The 18,505-nt window shown below is 41.5% G+C and overlaps 1 protein-coding gene across 6 annotated transcripts in view; it reads right to left on the minus strand.

Annotated features, from left to right (window-relative positions):
* Window positions 1–18,505, minus strand: part of DZIP1 (DAZ interacting zinc finger protein 1) — a 62,596-nt gene that overhangs the window by 35,955 nt on the left and 8,136 nt on the right. For all 6 annotated transcript variants that reach the window (XM_050766547.1, XM_050766543.1, XM_050766542.1 and 3 more), the window contains 5 exons: window positions 15,258–15,345; window positions 12,027–12,151; window positions 6,806–6,967; window positions 4,251–4,388; window positions 1,599–1,661 (listed from right to left, as the gene is read on the minus strand). In XM_050766547.1, coding sequence (XP_050622504.1) covers window positions 1,599–1,661; window positions 4,251–4,388; window positions 6,806–6,967; window positions 12,027–12,151; window positions 15,258–15,345 — 576 coding nt within the window. The remainder of the gene's footprint in view (window positions 1–1,598; window positions 1,662–4,250; window positions 4,389–6,805; window positions 6,968–12,026; window positions 12,152–15,257; window positions 15,346–18,505) is intronic.

Genomic DNA, 18,505 nt, shown 5'->3' on the forward strand with positions numbered 1-18,505 from the left:
CCTGGACTCGGGGATTGAGAGAGAAAGGTGGAATCAAGATGAGCATCTGGAAGAACGAGGGTGCCATTTGCCACGTCTGGGAACAAACCAAGAACTTCATCTTAGGCATGTTGCACTTGAGAAGCCCATGGAGATGTCAGTACAAAGCTGGCTACCTAATCTGGAACTCAGAAGAATTGTTTAGGCTGAAGAAGTAAACATGGGCATGATCCACACACAGCCCTAACCCCACTTCAAGAAACTCTCTCCATTCAGTCCCTAGGGTACTCTGCATTTATCCCATCCTGATTCCCATATCTGTACCCTCACTCCTACTCTCCTTTTGTACTGTAAGCAGTCTGAGGGCAGGCATTGTTCCACACCTCTTTTTAGCCTTATAAAGTGTAGTACATAGCAGATGCTCAGTAAATATCTCCTAAATTGAACTGCCACATCAGTGATACAATTTTCAATATACTGTATATGTGTATGTATATAGATATGTATATTGGTTGTATGTCTGTGTATTATCACTATAAATTTGCATGATGAAATGATATTATAAATGGAATAGAGGAAAAATAGTGGTTCCTATTTCATTTTCTGGAAATGATACAATCTTAAAGGTAGATTAATGTCTAACTTTCCCATCGAAGTTCCTCAAGAACTGCAGATGTTTTGTGAAATATTTTTAGTTTTTGTTTGCTTTGCTTTAGCTTGGCTCTAGTACTGTTCACAGTTTCTTTTTTACCCCCATCTTCCTCAGTATTTGTTCTACTTTGGAGAAATATAAGCTGATAAATTTTTTGATCATCTGAACACACTTCATCCTAGCAATTATACACACACATATTATATGATCTTTTTTTGTTTAATATTCTACTAAGAAAGGTAATATTAGAAAATGTGCAAAAGAGGAAACATTTTTTCCATTCAGAAAAGATCTACAAGAAATACTAAGGTACAAAATACAATTTCAAGTGAAAAAATAAACAGAAGTTTTCCTATTTTAAGATCTTCTCAAATACATCTACTTTAGATGTTTTGCACTAGTGTAAACACATTTTAACACTTAAATTTCTGATGTACTCAGGTGAAAGAGAATCCGTGTCATAATTAAAAGCTTGTTTTCATTAAAGTGATTTTAATGTAAACAGTTCTTGCCTTTTTAAAAAATTACATTGCAGTTCTGTGATGCAAAAAAATCAGAAATATGTATTTGACAATGAAGAAATGATTACGTAACTTATGATACATCCAATAAGATCATCATGACATCATTAAAAGTCATGATTTTGAAGAATACTTTAAAACTTAGGAAAGGTCTATGATATATAAAGTGAAAAGTGTACAAACCTATAAAACATAATTCGAATGTTGTAAAGCTATGTATATATGAGGTTCTACACTTACAGAAATGCATAAAAGAAAACTGAAACTAATTATAAGAAAGTAGTAGCAGTGGTTATTGTTCGTGTTAGAATTATACGTAATTTTAATTTTGCTACACATTTCTCCCCAAATGTTATTAAGTGGACAAATATTATGTTTATGAAAAAGAAAAGCAAATATTCCTTTAAAACATGGCCCACTTTAAGCCATTGGTTTCTTAACCTTACCCGACCCTTCTCTTTCTTGTGTTCTTGATGAATAGCTTGAACTCGAGCTGTCCATTTGCTTTCCTACAAAATAAAAGAATAATTTATGTACAACTGTAACAATGAGATCTATGCAATATGGAAGCTTCCTTTTTAGTGAATACCTATGAAACCCAACTATCTATCTGGTAAAATTTTAGCTAGTGAAATAGTCTGGCTCTCTGTCCCCACTCAAATCTCATGTGTTGGAGGAAGGGCCTGGTGGGAGATGATTGAATCATGGGGGTGGATGTCCCCCTTGCTGTTCTCATGATAGTGAGTGAGTTCTCACAAGATCTGGTTGTTTAAAAGTGTGTAGCACTTCCCTCTTTGCTCTCTCTCTCCTGGCTCCACCATCTTAAGACATGCTTGCTTCCCCTTTGTCCTTCTGCCATGATTGTAAGTTTCCTAAGGCCTCCCCAGCCATGCCTCCTGTACAGCCTATGGAACTGTGAGTCAATTAAACCTCTTTTCTTTATAAATTACCCAGTCTTAGGTGGTTCTTTGTAGCAGTGTGAGAACAGACTAATACAGCTGGTATTTTTTAGAATATACACAGTCAAAAATGCTTAAATACATTTGCATCTGGTTTTAATCTTATACCATAAGGCAGGGGTCAGCAAAAATTTTTTAGTAAGGAGCTAATAGTAAATATCATAGGCTCTGGGGGCCAAACAACTTGGTCACAACACAACACAATACAGCTGTGTCATCCCACAACTGTATTGGCACAACAGCCATGGATAAGATGTAAATGAACTAGCACTCATAAAGTGTTACTGGGACATAGCCAGTAACACTTTATTTACAAAAGTAGGTGCTAGTTTGCCAACCTAAGAGGCCAAAAGGAAACACCAAGGTTTCTGAGGCCATGGGTTCTGAACTGACAACACAACTCACAGGACAGAAATAGAAGAAATTTAGGTGGGACCTTAGGATTTTAGAACCATGTCCTTCAGTTCATGAGTGACCAGCTGTAGTTTCCAGCCTGCTGGAAGCAGATGTCAACAGTTCGGTTCAGGACACAGCTCCTGGTTTCCTACCATATACCAGGCACCTCGCTGGATGGCCACTGGCAGGCTAAAAGAAGATTAAGAGACAGGCCCTGCTCTGGATGGGAGGCGAGTAGACACAGCCATGGAGAATCCACATACAATGTGTATGTGATCAGGTCCCACTTAGGGACTACAAAAATGCTATAGCCTAGAGGCTCAGGAGAACTTTCTGAAAGTAGTACCTCCCCCCCTGGCTGAATACTAAAGAATGAGTAAAAGACAGGTCCCGAAACTGGGAGCTGCAGGACAGGCAGGAAGGCAGCCAGAGCTGAGGAAGAAGACAGAAGGCCATGTTCTCAGAGGCATGGGCTGCTGGGCCGCTGGAGTGCCAGGAAAGCAAAGAACAGAGAAAGATGTCCCAGGGATCAGAACCCAAAGGACCCTGCAAGCTGGTGGGAAGTCCAGAATAAGGGTCACTGAAGGACTTCAGACAGGACAGGGACATGGTCAGCCTGACTGCAGTGGAGCAGGTAGATTTGGGTAGGGGAGGAAAGACGTGAGCACTGAAGCAAGAAGCAGTGATCCCGATTTCCAAAGTTCACTTACCTTTTTTAGAATGACCCAGGCTTTTTAAAAAAATCCTGAATTCATAAGCTCTCATCTCTATTTTCTTCCTAGTTTAAAAAAAATTGTTCCCCTAAACCGCTGTGACCAAAATAGCCATGATGAAGATTGTGCTGATTACAGAAGTTCACTTCCAAATAAAAGTGATTGTCTCATAAATGTAAGAGATCTTGGCCAGTTAGCTGTGTGTGTGTGTGTATGTGTGTGTGTATACATATATATGTGTGTGTATATATATACGTGTGTATGTATATATACATGTATGTGTGTGCGTGTGTGTATATATACACACACACACACGTATACACATACACATATACACACGTATATATATACATACACACGTATACACACACACACACACACACACACACACACACACACATATATATATATATATATATTTTTTGTTTGAGACTGAGTGTCACTCTTGTTGCCCAGGCTGGAGTGCAATGCTGTGATCTCAGCTCACTGCAACCTCTGCCTCCTGGGTTCAAGCAATTCTCCTGCCTCAGCCCTCCAAGTAGCTGGGATTACAGGCATCTGCAACCACGTCCAGCTAATTAAGCCAAGGTGGGTGGATCACCTGAGGTCAGGAAACCAGCCTGGCCAATATGGTGAAACTCCATTTCTACTAAAAATACAATTAGCAGTATATTTAAACTCTAAAACTAAATCTGGTGCTTCAATGTGCCCTTCTACGCCTTTTGAAATTGAAAGCTACATCTGAAAGATGAAAAATGAATAGCTAGGTTATACTAACCAATTCAAATTGATTTTATGGAGAGAAGAAACAAAACAGTTTTGCCAACTGTTGTGTATGCTATTTGCCAACAGCAAGCGTGTAACAAACACCTCTTATGACTTAGGCGTGTTGCAGGAGAAAAATAAGAGCTAGTCACCTTCATGGTTACTGAAAAAGACACAGACTTTTTCTGCAGATGGCACTCACGGTAAATTACTTCACTAAGAAAAAGAAAGGCATCCACTGCAGCTGTCACCCACTTGCACGTACCTGACTATCAAGAAGCTGCATGACATTATGGAAATCCTGGGGATATGGAGAACGGTCTTCTTTAAACTCGTGTGCATCTTTTAATGTGCCTATGTTGGACTTGATCTGCATATTGGACTTCTGGATTTCTGACAGTTGCTATAAGATAAAATTCAAGCTCAGTACTACAGTTAGACTTTTATAAGACTGAAACGGAGAATACAATCAGGGAGCATGTAGCTGTGTTTTAAATCTGACTGCCCTCTTGGATGCTCCTGGATGCTCTTGGAAGCTTCTCCCACTTCTGCTTCCCTGTGGTTTTACTGGTTTGTTTCTACTGCTTGCTGGTCTTCCTATCAGAATATGTACAGGGTGAAAAAAGGGGAAGGAAAATCTAACTTTCTAATCTTAAATGAGTCTATTTTTTTTTTTTTTTTTGAGACAGGGTCTCATTCTGTTGCCCAGGCTAGAGTGCAGTGATATGATCATGGCTCACTGCAGCCTCAACCCCTGGGTTCAAGCAATCCTTCCACCTCAGCACCCCCCCCCACCCCAGGTAGCTGGGACTACAGGCGTGCACCATCACACCTGGCTAATTTTTGTATTTTTTTTGTAGAGACAGGGTTTTGCCATGTTGCCCAGGCTGGTCTCAAACTCCTGGGCTTACACAACAATCTGCCTACCTCAGCCTCCCAAGGTGCTGGGATTACAGGTGTGAGCCATCAGGCCCAGCTGGGGCTTAAAATTTTTTATGGGCACTTAATAGGCACCAGAAACAGAAGAACTGAATGCACCTGGTTCTTAAGCTAGTTTAGTGAGAGGCCAACACTGTCCAGGGACCACATCAGTAAATCCATTAGGGACATAACGTTTTAATTTTATCCTTTTCTTTTGATGTTGTTCCTAATGTTACTCATGGCAAAAACCCTCAGAAAACCACAGAAGGTAACATGTTAACTTCAAAAACAAAAGGATAGGGGAGCGCACTTCTCCTCTCCTCAGTGTAGGCTGCTCATAGTGACTTCATTTCAGAAAGGACAGCAGGGACTGGCCGGGCGCGGTGGCTCATTTCAGAAAGTGAAACCCCGGCCGGGCGCGGTGGCGGGCGCCTGTACCCAGCAGGAGGCTGAGGCAGGAGAATGGCGGGAACCCGGGAGGCGGAAAAGAACTCCAGCCTGGGCAAATTCTCTTTTTGGTGGACAAACCTGACAAACACTACCTCAGCCAGGTAGCCAAGCTCAATAGCAACAGTTATAAATCATGTAGATTCATAACACGAGGTCTCAGACAAAACATTCAACTGTACCGCTCCTGCACAAAAATGCCACCGACAGCGCGTAAATTACCAAACATGGCTGTGTTTCAGTAAAACTTCACTCATGACACTGAAATGTGAACTTTAATGAAATTTTCCTGTGTCACAAAATAGTCTTTTTTCCAACATTTTAAAAATGTAAAAACTGGCTGGGCACAATGGCTCACACATGTAATCCCAGCACTTTGGGAGGCCCAAGTGGGAGGATCACTTGAGGCCAGGAGTTTGAGACCATCCTGGCCAACATGGTGAAATCGTCTCTACCAAAAATACAAAAATTAGCTGGGTGTGGTGGCATGTGCCTGTAACCCCAGCTACTCAGGAGGCTGAGGCACGAGACTCACTTGAACCCAGGAGGCAGAGGTTGCAGTGAGCCAAGATTGTGCCGCTACCCTCCAGACTGGGTGACAGAGACTCTGTCTCGAAAAAAATAAAAAGTAAAAATGCAAAAACTATTCTTATGTCACAGGCCATTCAAAATCAGGTGGTATGCTGGACTTGGTTCATGGGCCATCGTTCACCAAACCTCATGCTAGAGTTTAAAGAGTTTTAGGAAAGCCCTCAGGTGAATTCCAAAAATCTCTCTATTTTTGTTTATAAAACTTGTTGGCCCCTAGAGGGAGCTCAAGGACCTTTGCTCAGCTCCCTTCCTTTCTACCTTTTCCCCAAAGAAAGAGTCACGTCAAATCTAACAAGGGAGCTTAGAATTCTTAGCAGGAGGACACTGATGGATTGGCTGCTTCTTTCTAAAGAAGCAGCTCAGGTATCTACGCATGAGGCCAGGGCTGTATGGACCAGGGCTGTTCCCATAAGGGAGAGGGGCTCATTTAGCCATAACTTGCTTGCTTTAGAGATCCTACCCGGGCCTGGGTTGAGGAGGGGGCCTGGCAAGGGTTCTTAGTCTTTCTGGGTCTGCTTTCTTCCATTCCCACTGGACAGTGGAAAGTTCCAAAACTCGGGGAGGAGTTTACAGTTCAAGGCTAACCTAACCAGATAAGAAAAGAGGGACCTTCATAGAAGAGGGTCTTCTATATCTCACCACGAGTGTTCTGCACTGGAGTTTAAGGCCAAAGCTCCCATTCTCAGCAAAACACCTCTGACTCACTCTGTCGCCTCTATGCCTCCCTCAAGACTCTTGGGGAGAAGAACGTCTGCACCAGGGTACCGTAAAGTAACTGCTGGATCCCCTGGCCTTAATGCCATCCTAACACCACCTCTCAAGGCAATCAATACCATAAGAACTTCTAGGTTTAATACTTACATATTCTAATGCTGAATTCTTGGAAGTTAATTCTTTAAATTCCTTCATAAACATTTCCTTGACTTTTTCCATTTCATCAACTAGTTTCTCCTTTTCTTCTTCTTTCCACCTATCAAATAACTTCAAAAAGTCTTCCTCTTTTGTTTTTTGCATTTCATATTCCTGAAATTATTTTAATACACAGCTTTAAAAGTTCTGGTCTGAAGAAAATAAGCAATATTTAAAATAAAAGTTCATAGCATCACTTCAAAAATGTTAGCTAGTATTGCTTATTTCAGTTGGGCTTGTAATAACATTTCCTATCATGGCAGGTCTGTGCACAAAGATTTTTCTAAACTAAAGGCAGCACACAGAATCCTGTTGTCCTTACATCCCTTAAAATAACAACAGAGAGGCCCGAGGCCTCCAGCTTTTTGTGTTCTGTGAACTTGTATAAAAGTCATACCATAATCTATAAAATGTAAATATACTTTAAAGAAAACATATATTGAGCAATAAAAGAACATTTCTTGACACCATAGCAATTTGGGTAGCATAACTCCATCCCACCACCAGAAAATACAAATTCAGATTTATAGGAGCTAGATTCAAGGTTAGCACTTGATTTCTCAATGACCTTCAGGATTTTTCAAATCTAAATTGAGAACTTGAACAACACTATATGCCAACTAGCCCCAACACACATATATAGAACTCTGTACCCAACGACAGCAGAATATGCATTCTTCTTCAGTGCACATGGAATATTCACTAGGAAGACCTTTTTTTAGTCCATAAAGTGTTTCTCAGATTTAAAAAGATCAAAATCATGTAAAGAATCTTCTCTGATCACAACAGAAGCCAGAAATCAGTAACAGAAGGGAACTGGAAAATTAGCAAATACGTGGAAATTAAACAACACGCTCTTAAACAACCAATGGGTTGAAGAAAAACTCACTAGGGAAATTGGAAGATACTGTGAGGTTAATGAAAATGAAAACATAACATACCAAAATTCATGAGATGCAGCCAAATCAGTGCTCAGAAAGAAATTTATAGCTGTAAAAGCCTACATTTAAAAAGAAGAAAGGGCCAGGTGTGATGACTACGCCCGTATTCCCAACACTTTGGGAGGCCATGGTGGGAGGATCACTTGATCTCAAGAGTTTGAGACCATCCTGGGAAGCATTGTGAGACCTCATCTCTACCAAAAATTAAAAAAAAAAAAAAAATTAGCCAGGTATGGTGGTATGTGCCTGTAACCCCAGCTACTTAGGAGGCTGAGGTAGGAGGACCACTTGGAACGGGGAGGTCAAGGCTGCATTGAGCTGTGATTGTGCCGCTGTACTCCAGCCTGGGCAACAGAGAGAGATTCTATCTCCAAAAAACAAATATAGAAGAAGAAAATATTAAATAAATAACCTAGCTAGAAAAAGATGAGCAAACCAAACTCAAAGGCAACAGAAAGAAAAAAATTATGAAAATTAGAGCAAAGATAAAGCAAAGGACAGGAAAGTAATACAGAGAATAGATGAAGCCAAAATTTGGTTCTTTGCAAAGATCAACAAAACTGACAAATTTTTAGCTACCCTGACTAAGAAATGAAAGTGAGGACATGACTACCAATCTTAGAGAAATTAAAAGGATTGTAAGAGAATATAATGAACACTTGTACACCAATAAATTGGATAATCTAGGTGAAATGGACAAATTCCTACATAAATTACCAGACTGACCCAAGACAAAGGAAATTTCAATAGACTTTCAATAAATAAACAGATAGAGTTAGTAATCAACAACCTCCTAAAAAGGAAACGTCCAGGACCAGATGGTTTTACTGGTGAATTCTACCAGCTATTTAAAGAAAATAGAATACACAAGAAACTACTAAAGTAATAAACAAATTCAGCAAAGTTGCAGAGTACAAGGTCGACATGCAAAAAGCAGTTATATTTCTACATACCAGCAATGAACAATCCAAGAAAGAAATTAAGAAAACAATTCCATTTATAATAGCATCCCAAAGAATAAAATACCTAGAAATAAATGTAACCTAAAAAGTGAAAGACTTGCACACTGAAAATTGTCAAAGTTTGTTGTAAAAATTGAAGAACACCTAAATAAATGGAAAGACATCCCATGTTCATGGATAGGTAGATTTAATATGGTTAAAATGGCAATACTCTCCTAAGCAATCAAGAGATTCAGTGTAATCCCATTTCAATAACCTTATTTGCAGAAATGGAAAAGCCAATCCTCAATTTCACATGAAACTGTAAGAGGCCACAAATAACCAAAACAATATTGAAAAAGAAAAACAAAGTTGGAAGACACACACTTATCAATCTCAAAGTCTACTACAAAGCTACAGTAATCAAAGTTGTGTGATATTGGCATAAATACAGATATATAGACTAGTGGAATGGAATTGAGAATCCAGAGATAAACCCAAACATCTAGGGTCAACTGATTTTCAATAAGGGTGTTAAGAACATTCAATGAAAAAAGAATAGTCTCCTGAATAATTGGCACTGGGACAACTGGACAAATCACATGCAAAAGTATAAAGCTGGGCCCCTCTCTCAATCTGTATGCAAAAATTAACTCAAAATGGATCAATGACCTAAATATAAGAGCTAAAGTGATGAAACTATTAGAGTATATAAAGAACTCATACAGCTCAACAAAAAAGGCAAACAATTCAATTTAAACAAATGGGCAAAGGACTTGAATAGACATTTCTCCAAATAAAATATATACAAATGGACAAAGAGATGTTCAATATAATGGTTGTTAAGGAAATACAAATCAAAACCTGATGAGATACCACTTCCCACCCACCCAATAGGATGACTTTAATTAAGAAAACAGAAAAGTATAACAAGTATTAGTGAGGATGTGGAGAAATATGAACATTACTGGTGAAAATGTAAAATGGTACAGCTACTATGGAAGACAGTTTGGTGGTTCCTGAGAAAGTTAGACATAAAACTACCATATGACTCAGCAATTCCACTCCTAAGTATATAATCAAGAAAAATGAAAACATATGCCCACATAGAAACTGCCACATGAATGTTTATAGTAGCATTATTCATTGGAGCCAAAAGGTGAAAATGAACCAAATGTCCACCAATGGATGACTGGATAAACAAATTACGTATACATACATACATACAATGGAATACTAGTCAGCAAGACAAAAAGTACTGATACATGTTACAACTTAGATGAACCTTAAAACATTATGCTAACTGAAAAAAGCCAGACACAAAAGGTCACATATTACTTTTTTTTTTTTTCAGATAGGGTCTCATTCTGTAGCCAAATGGGGTGCAGTGGTGTGAACACAGCTCACTGCAGCCTTGACTTCCTGGACTCAAGCCATCTTCCTCCCTCCTCAGCCTCCTGAGTAGCTGGGACCACAAGCACATGCCACCATACTCAACTAATTTTTTAATTTTTTGTAGAGACAGGGTCTCACCATGTTGCACAGACTGATCTTGAACTCCTGGACTCGAGCAATCCTTCCGTCTTGGCCTCCCAAAATACTGGGATTACAGTTGTGAGCCACTATACCTGGTCTACAGATTTTTTTAAAAGATGTATACCGAATAGGAAAATTCATAGACATAAAAAGATTCGTGGTTACCAGGGGATGAGGGTAGGGGATGAGGGTAGTACAAGTGATTATTTAATGGGTATGGGTTATTTTTCTGGGGTGTTGAGAGTTTTGAAACTAGAGAAATGGTGGTTGCACAATATTGTGAATACACTAAATGCTACTGGATTGTACACTGTAAAATGACTGCCTAAAAGAGATGTTGGTACACCCTTGTTCATAGCAGCATCAGTCATAATAGATAAGAAGTGGAAGCAACCCAAGTGTCCAACAACAGATGAACGAATAAGCAAAATGTGGTATACAGACATATACCATCAACTATTATTCAGCCTGAAAAAGGAAGGAAATGCTGACACACACTGCAACATAGATAAACCTTGAGGATATTATCAGTAAAATAAGCCCATGATGACAAAAAGACAAATACGCTACACTTCTATTCATATGAGGTATCTAGAGCAGGCAAAATCACAGAGAGGGAAAGTAGCTGGAAGGAGGTGGGAGGGGAGCACTGTTGTTTAATGGGTAGTTTCAGTTTTTCAATATAAAACAGTTCTGGAGATTGGCCGTAACAATGTGAATACACTCAACACTACTGAACTGTACACTTAAAAAATAGTTAAAATGATAAATTTTACATTATAGGTATATTACAGTTTAAAAAGAGTGAGCCTATGTGGAAGACAGAGGGCTCTGTCAATGATTCTGTGAAATGACTGCTGTTTTCCCTAGAAAGTCACACTTCCTGTCACAGGCTTCCTGTCCCCATGGGGGAAACAAGGAAGAACTGAGCACACTGTCACTCCAACAGTGACAAGGAAATAAACGCTCTTTGATGGCCTTACTCTCTCCATTAGGTACATCAAGGTCAACCCTCTGTTGGATCAATAATGGCATGCGTGGTACCCACGGTGTACCCACAGTGACCCACAGAAGTCAGAACTCAATGAATCATGGGCCTCTTTCCTCTTGGGCCCTTCATCAACCCAAGTGCCTCTGAACAAGTCATTCCAAGCACCAAACGGCCTGACACATGGGTAACACAGATGAGAAAAAAAAGAAAAGGAAACAGATCGGAAGCATGAGGAAGACTCAATCCTCTGTTGGTGGCCTTGAGTATGGAGGAAGAGGGTCAGGAGCCCAGGAGTATGGGTAGCCTCACAAGGAAATTAAGAGCAGCCCTCCCTCAGTGGGCAGCCTGGAAGAAAGTGTAGACCTCTGGCCTACACCTGCCAGGAACTGAACTCTGCCAGCAACCAAATAAGCAAGAAATATTCTGTTCTACAGCTTCTACCAAGGCACATGGTCCTCCTGACACCTTGACTTTAGCCCAGTGAGATATGAGAAGTGTCAGACTTCTGTTTTAAGCAAAATTGTAGAAAGTTAATTGTGTGTTATATGAATTCCACCTCAATTTTCTAAAAGGCTTTTGAAAAATAGAGAAATATATTTCCAGTGATGTGCTTTGTAGTAAGATACTACTATGGCAATAAAAAATGCAATCATCTTGTCAAGTGCTACAAACTCTTAAGTGTCCTCTGTTTATTAGAGTCCATGGCATAATTGAATTACATACAGTTAATTGTAATTAAAATACCACAGAATTCTGCCTGGTACCTTGGAGAATCTGACCGCACTGGCATGGTGTGCAGCCTCTAGCTCAGACCTGGTGAGCTGTAGCTCTTCCTTCAATACGACGATCTCACTCCGGAGCTTCTCAATCTGTGCATTTTTCTGATACTCTGTTGCAACAGAAAATCGTGTTAAAATACCATCTCTTACCAAATGTACCTGGACACTTATGGGGTACAGTCCTGTTGATAACACAAAGGAAACTGTTCTCTTACTTGGGATAAGATTATTTGTTTCATGCCACATGAGCCCATTTTTGCTCTTTAGAGTTTATTTGGAGCCCAGTGTATTTTGGGGCACTGAATTATTTTTTAGCAGATTCTTTCAGCCACTGTGTTGAGGTTGGATTATCCTACAGAGACACATGAGAGCCCTGTTCAGGGAGCAATAATGGTAACAAGGAATAATACAGGGTGCTTTGGCCCAGTGGCACTCTGCGCTTTTCTTAGAGGTGCCTGTCTCAATCACAGAAGGCAAGCAACAGCTTCCTCTGCAGGCACCACCACACTGAAATCGCTGTGGTCACCATCCTTAAGGTGCCCGCCGAACTCTCCTGAGGACCCCATCAGTGCTAATACAAGCAGAGGACTAGAGGGACATTCAAAATGCAAACTTGGGCCATAGCCTATCAACTGGGGTAGAAGTGAGGTACTGAAAAGTTGTAAAAGGAAGCAACAAGTGAAAGGAAGAATACTTATGTACATGTACTTACATGCAGATGTACACATGACTGAATGGATGTACATGTGTCTGTGAGTGTAGACATGAAAGGTATGGAAACCAAAGTAGAAAGTCAGAATCTCAAAGATGACCTGAAGAAATAATACTCGTTTCAGAGTCTGAAACCCTCTCTGAAACGAGTATGAGTTAGAATAAGATACTGAAACAGAAGAGAAAGAAGGTCAGTTTCACACTGAAGAATGGTAAATTAAAATATTTCATCTTCCAAAATATTGCTAAATTTTATCAGTGATTCAGGACTTATTAATGAGAGTATTATGCTGTTATTTTTGTTTCTACAAAGCTTAGCTATTTCCTAAGTAATCTATTTAACTGAAATGGGCAGGAATGGAAATAGCCTGGCCCACAATGGAGGGAAAGGCAGGTATTGAGTGTATAAGCCAAGTACCGATGTCTAGATACTGAGAACATTTAAGATCAGAATGAGGTCGGGCACGGTGGCTCACGCTGTAATCCCAGCCCTTTGGTAGGCCAAGGGGGATGGATTACTTGAGGCCAGGAGTTCAAGACCAGCCTGGGCAACATAACAAAACCCCATCTCTACTAAGAAAAAGAAAAAATACAAAAACTAGCCAGGCGTGGTGGTGGGTGCCTGTAGTCCCAGCTACTTGGGAGGCTGAGGCAAGAAAGTCACTTGAACCCAAGAGGAAGAAGTTGCAGTGAACCAAGACGGCACCACTGCACCCCAGCCTGGGCAACAGGGGGAGATTACATCTAAAAACAAAAACAAAAACAAAAACAAAAAACAGATCAAAATAAGAATTTCTGTGGGTTACTGTGGCAATCCGCAGGAAGCTTTGATCTGCCCATGGAGAAAGAGCCCTTACATTCTTTGCTTTTGAGAATACTTCAGCGGTAGAAAACCTGGCTCCTTGGTAAGCCCCAGAGTCCCCTCCCCTCTCTTGCGTCCTCATTTTCCGTACCATCTATATTGTCGGTGGTACACGCCCAAACTCATCTTAGTATCTCCCACATCAAATGAAACAAAAATTGTTCCTGGGTCTCACATTTCTGTCCAGATGAAGCCTCATGTCTCTGCTTTCCTTCCCAGTAAGTGTTATTGAAACCAATGTCTGGATACAGTAGGACCACTCCCTCATAATTCTCAGTTCAGCTCAGGGGAATCAGACTTTTGTCCCCACCTGTCTACTGAAGCTGCTGTGCCAGGGTCACCGACAACCGTCTTGACAACAGCAGTCCATTGTCAGTCTTCATCTTACTCTGCACCTCAGGAGCACTCGATAGGACTGACCGCTGCCTCCTCTGTGAAATAGTTTTCCCTTGGTTTCCATGGCAACACACTCCCCAGGTTTCCCTCCAGCTTTGATAGAGACTATTCCTCACTCTCTGCTGATACTCTTTCTGAGCTCCTAGCATTGGGAAGACCTTGGGGCTGGCCTCACCGCCTTCTCTTCTCTCTCTAGGTGACCTCAGCCAGACCAGCTCTACTCCAGTGATTCCTAGATTTAAATCTCCAGCCTGGGTCTCCACCTCAAGCTGTAGCCCTCCAGTACCCCCACCTGCATGTCTGTTGCACATGTGATATAAATGCACCCATGGCAAGTACAAACTCTCATCCCTCTTCCTCCTTGAAACTACCTCCCAGCCCTGGCCCCCCATCACAGGAAACATCACCACCATTCACCCAAACACAGAGGACAGAAACCCAGGGTCCTCTGTAGCTTCTGGGTCCACAGCTCATCTGTTACATCTTCACCTGCCCACCTGCCTGGGAACAAAGCTGGTCCAGGCCCCCGTCTCTCTCACCTGGGCTGCGATTGCAGCCTCCTCCCCTCACGCATCCACTGCTTCCACTGTCGCCCCAACAGTCTAGTCTCTATCCACAGCTAGAAGGGTCATGCTAAGGCACACATTAATTAGATCATGCCCCTCCCCTGCATAAAATCCTCCAGTGGTTCTGCCTGGTGCATATAAAAACTCCACATTCCAGCCCACACCTTCACAGCCTCCTGTGATCAGGCCCCCAGCACTCCAGCCTCACCACACACCATCTCCTCGCCTATTCTACTCCACTCCACCAGCCCTTCTGTTCCTCAAACACATCATCCCGGCACACCTCATGCCCTTACAGTCAGTGTTCCCTTGGCCTGTGAACACTTTTCCCAGACTTTCACCCCACCTGGAGTCACTCTCTACCCCACTGTCCTGCGCTATGATCTTTTGCCACCATTGGAGAAGAATTACTCATTTATCTGTTTAATTACTCATTTATCTGTTTAAATGTGTCTCCTTAACCCCCTTTAGAATGTAAAACTCGAGAGAGAGTGGGGCTTCTCCGCTCAGCTTGTGGCTGTATCTCCAGCACCTAGTGCACTGTATGCACCTCCTGAGGGCTCCATATTTACTTACTGAATTGACAGGGACTATGATGGGAAATGCACTGGACCAAGTCTCATTGCCAAAAGAAAAAGGGAGCAGGAAGAAAACAGCTTTGAAACAGAACTCATTACTCACCAAAACGAGAATTTTCTTCAGTGTGGCGGCGTTGAATGTGACTTTGTAGAAAAGCTTGGTTCATAAAGGCCTTGTCACAAAAATGACACTGAAAAGAAGAGAGCAACAAATCCAAGTGTCTGTAACGACTGTCGTCCCACTTAATTGTAATTAAAATTCAGGTACCTGGCCAGGCCCGGTGGCTCACACCTGTAATCCCAGCACTTTGGGAGGCCAAGGCAGGCAGATCACCTGAGGTTAGGAGTTTGAGACCAGCTGGCCAACATGATGAAACCCCATCTCCACAAAAAAATACAAAATTAGGTATAGTGGCGTGTGCCTATAGTCCCAGCTACTAGAGAGACTGAGGGAAGAGAATCACTTGAACCCGAGAGGCAGAGGCTGCAGTGAGCTGAGATTGCACCACTGCACTCCAGCCTGGGCAACAGAGTGAGACTCCATCTCAAAAAAAAAAAAAAAAAAAATTCAGGTACCTGAAGCACTACCTCTTGGGCACTTTCTTGCTGAACAATACCATCCTGGCAAGAGATACTGAAAGCATGACTAAAAAGAGAGAGATGAAACCAGGCTGGGCGCAGTGGCTCATGCATATAATCCCAGCACTTAGGAGACTGAAGGCAGCTAGGGGGGTCACTTGAGCCAGGAGTTCAAGACCAGCCTGGGCAACATGGCAAGAGCCCATCTCTACGAAAAGTAAAAATATAAGTAAATAAATAAAAATAAAACCAGGGCATTCCTCCCAAACTGAACACAAGACAGTGAAAACCACCTCTTAACAGTTAAAGGAGTCCTTCTACTGCTTTCTGGAGCCTCTGATGCTGCTCTTGTTAGACTGACAGCTTCTACTCTATCAACAACAACCTGCCCCTGCCACTCCAGCCACACCAGCCTTCTTTCTGTCCTGCAGGCACGCCAATCTCAGAGCCTTTGCATTCACCGTTGCCCCTGCCTGATTTTATCCAGACCCTCCTTCCATGGCTGGCACCTTCTCCTGACATTCAAGATGTCATTCATCAAGCATCTTCTATGCTGGGGATGATGGCATGTCCTCAACAAGGTCCTCCTTCAAGATCCTCCTGCCTGTCACAGTCTCTGTCACATCACATAGTCTTATTTTCATCCTCATACATCTCACTGGCTAATATTTTCATGTTTATGTACTTGTTTATTGTCTCCAGCTCAGTCCCTCTAGGTTCTAGAATACAGCCTTCTGAGGGCAGGGCCTCTAATTTATCTATAGCTTTATCCCCAGAGCACAGCCTTAATACATGAACGAACAAAAGCTTGAAGTATAACCTATTAAGATAAATTTTCTGAGAAAAAAGAAGTCAATTCCTCATATACCTCTGTTTTTCTACTTTAACACTGATTCAACTTTTAAGCAAAAATCCCATTTGTTTCATCTATATCCTCACTCCTGGATTACTCTGAAGTAAATCCTGGATATTATATATTTCATTTGTAAATATTTCAGAATGTATCTCTAAAAGGAAGATAGGACTTTAACACAAATCATAACACCATTATTCCACCTTATAAAGTATAAAAATTAAATCCTTTTAAAAAAAACAAATATTCAACTATTTGGATAATTTTTAATTTTTGTTAATTTGATGATTTTCCCCTAATACTTCACATAGTGTCATAGAAAAAATACTCGGTTTTGGAATAATTATTAATAACTGGATCCAAATAAGGCCCTATCCCTATCCTGTAACTGATGGCTATGTCTCTTAACACTCTTTTAGTCTATAGGTTTCTCCTCTACCTCTTTTTTTTCCTTGCTGTCCTTTTGCTGAAGAGGCTGAAGCTTGTCCTGCAGAGTTTCTCTCCATTTGGATTTTGCTGTTTTCATGCCCATTGCGTCACTGAAGATGTTCTTTTGTTCACCATGCTGCCTTACTCTTAATCAGTGTAACTGCATCCAGACTTCAGGCTTTGGTTTCTAAAACTAACATTTTGTATATTTCCTTTTTTTTTTTTTTTTTTTTTTTTTTAAGTGTCTCCCTCTGTCACCCAGGCTGGAGTGCAGTGGCGCAATCATGGCTCACTGCAGCTTTAACCTCCCAAGTTCAAGAGATTCTCCTGCCACAGCCTCCTGAGTAGCTGAGATTACAGGTGCCTGTCACCACTCCCAGCTAATTTTTGTATTTTTAGTAGAGATGGAGTTTCACCATGTTGGCCAGGCTGGTCACGAACTCTCAACCTCAAATGATCCACCCACCTTGGCCTCCCAAAGTGCTGGAATTACAAGCGTGAGTCACGGTGCCCGGTCATATTCTGGTATATTTCTTGGTATTGCATCTCAGAGAATCCCTAAAACATCTCTTCAAACTCCTGGGCTCATGACAGCTTTGGTTCACCTATAGGACTTTAGGGACCCCTCACATCGGCTCTGATGTAAGTCATATAGGCTTTCGGGCTGTGTACAGCACTGGAGAAAGGAAAGGAACAGGAAGCCATGCCTCCCTCCCTCCCCACCCCACCCCACCCCAGTGTTCACATATTGCCAGAAGGTGTTCTAACGATCCTGTTCCTAACAGAGACAGAGACCATCCAGCCTTCAAACTGCAATACGGCCATTCTATCCGGGCAAGTAGAATGCTTCAGCAGGGTTGCCCATGTAAGTGTAAGATGAGAGAAATGCACAGTGATGATGGAGAGGATGCAAACACACCACAGTGTCAAAGGGAGGAGGGGAAAAAAGGAGGGAGGGAGGGAAAAACATGGCATGCAAAGATAAAGCTTACTGTGGGGATCTATAAATTAAGGAAGGAATCTAAAGATGCTCTTCACAATCTATTCACACCACAGAACATAAGAGTAGCATACATTCTATAAAAATGATATGATTTTTTTAAAAACCAGAATGAGTTGAAAAAGAAAGATAAAATACAAAACAAAACAAAAAAAGAGTTGAAACATCATTGCAGAACAAATAAATAAGAAAAGCAAGGAATAGGGCCAGGTGCAGTGGCTCACGCCTGTAATGCCAGCACTTTGGGAGGCCAAGGCAGGTGGATCACCTGAGGTCAGGAGTTCGAGACCAGCCTGGCCAACATGGTGAAACCCTGTCTCTACTAAAAATACAGAAATTAGCCAGGCATGGTAGCACACGCCTGTGATCCCAGCCACTCGGGAGACTGAGGCCAGAGAATTGCTTGAACCTGGGAGGCAGAAGTTGCAGTAAGACAAGATTGCGCCACTGCACTCGGGCCAGGGCGACAAAATGAGACCTTAACCAAAAA

This window comes from Macaca thibetana, chromosome 17 (assembly GCF_024542745.1).
Source record: "Macaca thibetana thibetana isolate TM-01 chromosome 17, ASM2454274v1, whole genome shotgun sequence".
Lineage (NCBI taxonomy): Eukaryota > Metazoa > Chordata > Mammalia > Primates > Cercopithecidae > Macaca > Macaca thibetana.